The sequence below is a fragment of the Drosophila novamexicana genome, unplaced genomic scaffold, assembly GCF_003285875.2.
Source record: "Drosophila novamexicana strain 15010-1031.04,08,12 unplaced genomic scaffold, DnovRS2.1 tig00000858-arrow-arrow-pilon, whole genome shotgun sequence".
Classification (NCBI taxonomy): Eukaryota; Metazoa; Arthropoda; class Insecta; order Diptera; family Drosophilidae; genus Drosophila; species Drosophila novamexicana.
The window spans coordinates 808239-813962 of record NW_020824829.1 but is presented as its reverse complement, the minus strand read 5'-3'; the positions used below and the strand labels follow the sequence as shown (position 1 = coordinate 813962).

General features: G+C 45.1%; 1 protein-coding gene across 1 annotated transcript; it reads right to left on the bottom strand.

The window, feature by feature from the left end:
- Positions 1 to 668: 668 nt before the first annotated feature.
- Positions 669 to 3477, bottom strand: LOC115764446 (protein krueppel). Its single transcript, XM_030707456.1, has 2 exons — positions 3441 to 3477; positions 669 to 2266 (listed from the first exon to the last, which is right to left on the bottom strand). Exons 1-2 carry the CDS (start codon positions 3475 to 3477, stop codon positions 669 to 671), a joined length of 1635 nt encoding a protein of 544 aa, XP_030563316.1.
- Between the last annotated feature and the right edge of the window lie 2247 nt (positions 3478 to 5724).

The following is a 5724-nucleotide window of genomic DNA, read 5'->3' as shown; positions in this document are numbered from 1 at the left end:
CAAACAAAACAATTGACATTACGTATAAAGAATTTATTATTATTTTTTTATACTCTTTCTTTTTGTTAATAACTTAAAGTTAATTTTGATTTTTGTGTTGATTGGCGTTTTCTTTGAGAATAATCAAAAGATGCGTACAAATTAGACTAAACAATAACTAAAATGTGTTTTTTTGATTTGCTTTTGTTTTTTTGGGTTTCTTTTTTTTGGGAGGGAGAGCGCTGTATAATTTACAATTGGCAGCTGCAAACGCTGGCTATATACAATTACTGGACAACAACCGAGGATAATATTTAAACTAAATATAACTAAAACTAGGCTTTGAGAATGGCACAACATTAGCTGGGTTACGTTTTGTTTTTGGGTGAGAGTTTTCTTATCGCCTAACATTTGTCTTAGCTTAACGTGTTTTTTGTACAATTTTTTGGAGCTTTTTGATTTATGTGCAATCTGCGTTTGTTATTTGCTAAATGACTAAAAATTATATTAATTTTTCATAGTTTGGTTGTTTTTCCTTTTTGTTTTTGTTTGTTTTGTTTTGCAAGCTACTTGTACTTGACATAAATTCCTGTACCGTAAACTCTTAGCCAGCCTCATCTGATGATCGCCGGCACTCTGAACCATATATACAAATTCTTCCATTTCCCATAGGGAGCGAGTTTGCTCCTTTAATGGTGCTGGAGCTGCTGCTGTCGCAGATAGAGAGCAGCTGCATCGTCCAGCTCATCGAGATCGATGTCCTCGTGCTGTTCGTGCGATTCGGCGGAGCGCGGCGAGTGCATGCTCAGATCCTCGGGCTCGGTCTGTTCGGGCATATCGCTGGCCACGTGCACGATCTGTGGCGGTGGCAGCCGGAATACGCGGCGTATGTCCTGCGCCTTGCGGCGCGCATTGCTGCCGCTGCAATGGCCATCCACAGAGCTGGCGCCATCCTCGGACAGATCGAGCGGTGCCTCCTCATCCAGGCTGCTCTTGGCCAGATCCACAGACTCCTCGGAGCCACCATAGCTGGCGCACATGGCCGCAAATTTGTTGGTGGAGCATTCCAAAGCGGCAGCCGCTGCCACAGCCGCTGCAGCCATGGGATAATCGCCGCTCATGGCCGGCGAGAGAGCGGGCGTCGGCGGCGACTGAATGCCACATTTGTGATTCATCAGATGATGGCGCCGACGGAACTTCATGTGACAGCGCTCGCACTCGAACGGCTTCTCGCCATTGTGCACCAGCATATGGGACTTCAGCTGATTCGAATCGCTGAACTTACCCTCGCAAATCTCGCAGGTGTAGGGCCGCTCACCGGTATGGACGCGCAGATGACGCCGCAGATTGGCCACCTGCACAAACTGGCGATCGCAGTGGGAGCAGTGATAGGGCTTCTCACCCGTATGCAGGCGCATGTGCGTCTTCAGATGATGGTCACGGGTGAAGCGCTTGTGGCACTCGGGGCACTCGAACGGCTTCTCGCCGGTGTGGGTGCGCTCATGGTTTTGGAGGACATGCTTGTAGCCAAAGCTGCGCGAGCAGATCTTGCACGTGAAGCTCTTGTCGCGCGACGGATCCTTGGCGGGAGCTGCAGTGGCGGCAGCAGTAGCTGCTGCTGTCACACCTGAGGTGCCCTCATGGGCCGACGAGTTGGGCGAGCTGCCGCTGCTGGGCGGTGAAATGGGCCCGCCAGGCGTGTGATACAAATCGCTGACGCTCATGCTAATCTCCGTTTGAAATTCCTTTTTGACTGACAATTTGCGCGCCTTCTTGACGGGCTCACCCAGACCCAGACCCAGATGATGCTGTTGCGGCGTGCTGTTCGGCGAGCTGAGCGGATGCTTGCCGCTGTTGGCCAGCGGTGAGTGCGGGCTGGCGGGCGGTGAGTGCAAATGGGTGCCGGCCAAGGGCAGCTGCTGCTGCTGATGCTGCTGCTGCTGATGCTGTTGCTGCTGCTGATGCTGTGCCGCCCAGGCGCCAAACAGCGCCGCTGGATTGTGTGGAAATAGCGTGTTGGCCAGCGTGCTCATGGGCAGCTGGGCCATAAAAGCAGCCGCTTGCCGATTGGCAGCCATCAGCTGTGTAGGCGACAGCATGCCAAAGGCGGAAGCGGCCGCAGCCTGTTGCAGACCCATCGACGGGTACAGCGAGTGCGTGTTGAGGCTATTGTTTGAGGCCACCGGACTGCTGGCCGAGGTATTGGCGGACATGGGCGGCGACAGCGACATGGAGCGATCCACAACCATGTCCTCGCGCTTGATTCCAGCCAAGGCAGCGGCCAGGCCTAAGGAAAGAGCAAGCAACAAAAAGTGTGGCTGGTTAGCAAGGCGCATAATCAAAAAAAGCAAAATTTCCTAATTTTCTATTTTCTATTATTTTCTCCAACCTCTCAACCTCACCCGCTGAGCTGTCAGCAGCAGTTTGGTCAGCTGCCCGCGGCGGGGGCAAGCACGAGAAGCACACACAACTTTTTAACTTTTTGTTCAAGGTTCAAAGCAGCACGTGTGATTGGCATAGCTGAAGGAGCGGTAAGCGGGGGTTTGAACCTTTACAAAAGAGCGGAAGAGCGCGCGCGCTTAAGAGCGTCACATGTGTAACACATGTGTGAGCTTTTGTCTGTGTGTGTGTGGCAGACACTCTCTTTCAAGCGCGCTCTCTCTCTCTCTCTCTCTCTCTCTCTCGCACTCTTTCTGGCGTTTGTTTTGGTGGGCGTGAAACGAGTTAAATGCCGGCGAAAAAACAAACTTGTAAACAAAACTTAATCGCATGTGTGTGCGTGCGTGTGTGTGTGTGTTGAGCATTTGGCAAAATGGCGCCTAATGTTAACTCAAGCACATTGAGACGTCGTTATTGCTGTGCGTGCTTAAGCATGTGTGTGTGTGCATGTGAGCAGTTGTGCTTTAATGCGAGCTTTAATATGTTATGAAGAAATTTCAGGAAACATTCAGCACTAACAACACAACGAGTGCTTTCCAAATGTAAGCTTGCAGTTAGCAAAATGTAATCATTTAGTCTTATCTTAAGACAAATTTTAAGCAACTTTTGTTTAAAATTCTTTCAGACTTTGCCAATCTTGGTTTAGGAAAACTTGATCAAATTGATTATTCTAAAATGTTTAAAAGCATGCTGACAAATTTCTGGGACGAGTCTTGTTTTGAAAATAATTGTAAGAAATGTTTAATTAAAACTTTTTTAAATTTGTCATACTTTTTGAGATTGCATAAAATATGCTTCTGCTCCTACAAATAATATTTCTAAGTAAGCATAAAGTTTTGCTAAACAAGACATTCTAAGAAACCTTAGAAATCAGCAAGACTTTTTGTTTTAAGGAATTGTGTCTAATAATATTCCCTATACCATATTTTTCGGTTTTTTTTTTTAATATTCCTTTTGAGAGCTGCCTAAACTGTTTCTATACTCTTATTATTTTGCACATTTTGTTGAAATATTTTACTTACTTCGTGTCTGCGCGTCCTGCAGCATTGATATGGCCATAACTGTGTTTGTTATGTGTGTGTGTGTGTGTTGTGTGTTTGATGTCCTTGCAAATTAAATTGCAAGCGATTTGCTTACAATTTCACTTCAAATGTTTTTTCTTCAATTCTGAACACAAATTTTCATTTGAGCTGCGTTTTATTTATAAACTTTTAAACTGTATATAGTTTCGCGCACTTTTTGGTTGGGATTGTGTGTGTGTGTGTGTATGTGTGTTTTGTACTTTGAGGTAGTTTTTGCACAGTTTACAAAAGTTCACGGTATACAAAATGAGGTAGTTGCAATTATAATTTGTTATTCTTATGTAAATTATTAACTTTGATTTTTTTTTCTATTTTGTTGAGGTATTTGGTTTGTTGTTGGTTCTCGCGTTTCTTTTTTATCGTTAAGACACAACAAATTTTCTTTTTATATATATTTTTTTAACTAAGTTTTTGAGTTGTGACTGTGACGAGTTGTCGCTGAGAAATGATATGAAGCGACTGACTGCAACACGTTTTTATATTGAGTTGAGTAGAGAGTATCCTTTGCGCTGTGGAAATCCTTTAGAAGCAACAAATTTGCTTCGTGAGTGTGTACGAGCGGGTGTGCGTGTGTATGTGAGTGTCTGTGTGCGAGCGTGTGTGTTTGTTTGGCATCAAAAACTGTGCTCCTCTCACTGTCAGAGCCAAATCACGAATGATACGAATTCGCCGCGTGCGCTAACTATAAGTACGCTCGCACGCTCACCCTCTCTGCACGGCACACACACGCACACGCACACACACTCTGGCGTACACGCACGCACTCAATCGTTCACTCACTCAGCAGCAACTCACTCGCTCGCTCACGCACATTGATAGCCAGCCAAAGGGAGGAAGCACGACACAGAACGAAACGAACAACGAAACCCGAAACGCGCTGCCGATCAAAGCAGGTAACGTGCTCTCCTTTACGAGCATGCGAGTGTATGTTTGTGTGTGTGAGATTGTAAAAAAAAAAAACTGAGCACAGCTCAAAAATACCTCAGCTCTTTATTTTTTTATTTTTGCTTTGCGCTCTTTGTTGTTGTTTTACCTAAACAATTTCTGATGCTGCATATATGCAAATTAATGTGAAAGGGAGAGAGAAAAGGAGAGAGAGAGAGAGAGAAAGACAGGGCGAGTGAGAATGAGTGGGCTACAGCTGCTATTCCGTGCAAATCTCAACTCTAGAACGAAACTAATTTCTTTTTAAAACCGACAAAAGTTGACTTTTAACCAAATGCCTTAAAAAGCAACAAAAATCTTATGCGACGGCGGGCGTTAATTCTTTTATGGCTTTATGACCACGGCGTTTTTTACAAGCAGCACAAAAAACTTTGCTACCTATGTGATCCCTAAAAAAACTAGCTCGCACTTCCGTTTTTTAGAGACTTCATAAAAAAAGGCAATTACAAAAACAAAAAATAAACACTTGTTCGACCACTTTTAGTCAAAGTTTAAAACAGTTGGGCTAGGGTATACGAAAAAAGCACTCAAACTGCAGCAATTAACTCATGTCAGAGACTTCCCCTTTGAACATAAAGCAAAACCAAAAAAAAAGTGCTCAAAGTGCGCAAAGGGGGATGATAAAGAGCGCGCCTGAGCGCGCGAGTGAGCGAGCGAGCGAGCGAGCGAGAGCGAACGCCAAAAGTCACCAGCAGTAAAGGCGGGGTGTGGGGTTAGGGCCAGGCACCGGTCGGATCGGGGTTGGCTGGGAGCGTGCGCCGTAAGAGTAAACAGGAAGTAAACAAAACGAAACGAACGCCACTCCAAAAGGGGCGAAGCCCAAGTGAAAGTTAAGCGAAGGGGCGCAAGCAAGTGAGTGAGTTTTTTAAGCAGCCTGTTGAGTTGACTCAAGTTCCTGAATGAGCCACGCTTAATGGCCAACTAATTGCCGGCACACGTCTAAAAAACCAAATCATAAAAAAAGAGCAACAGCTAAAACAAAAAACTAAAAAAAAACAGGTAACAGAACAAGAAAAATATGTCAAACAAGCAAAAAACTTGCACAAAAACCCTTGCTAAAAAACAGTTTCAACGATTTTCTTTTTTGGTCGTCGCGCTGCTGACTTTTGCGGATTGACTTTTAAATGGTTTTATGTAGATTTTTATGGCCAGGACATGCGCAAGTTCAGCTGAAAACATGCATAAATACATAAAGTTAGATGAGGATATGCCGTTAGGTAGGCCAAGGACACGACCGTAACGCGACGGGATGTTAATTTCGGTCAACATAGAACTACCG

What these genes read in the sequence shown, in the direction of transcription:
- LOC115764446 (XM_030707456.1), bottom strand. Translation starts at nt 3,477, where the DNA reads ATGGCCATATCAATGCTGCAGGACGCGCAGACACGAA. An exon ending in GCAGGACGCGCAGACACGAA is followed by an intron (nt 2,267 to 3,440) that starts GTAAGTAAAATA and finishes CTCTTTCCTTAG; the next exon opens with GCCTGGCCGCTGCCTTGGCT.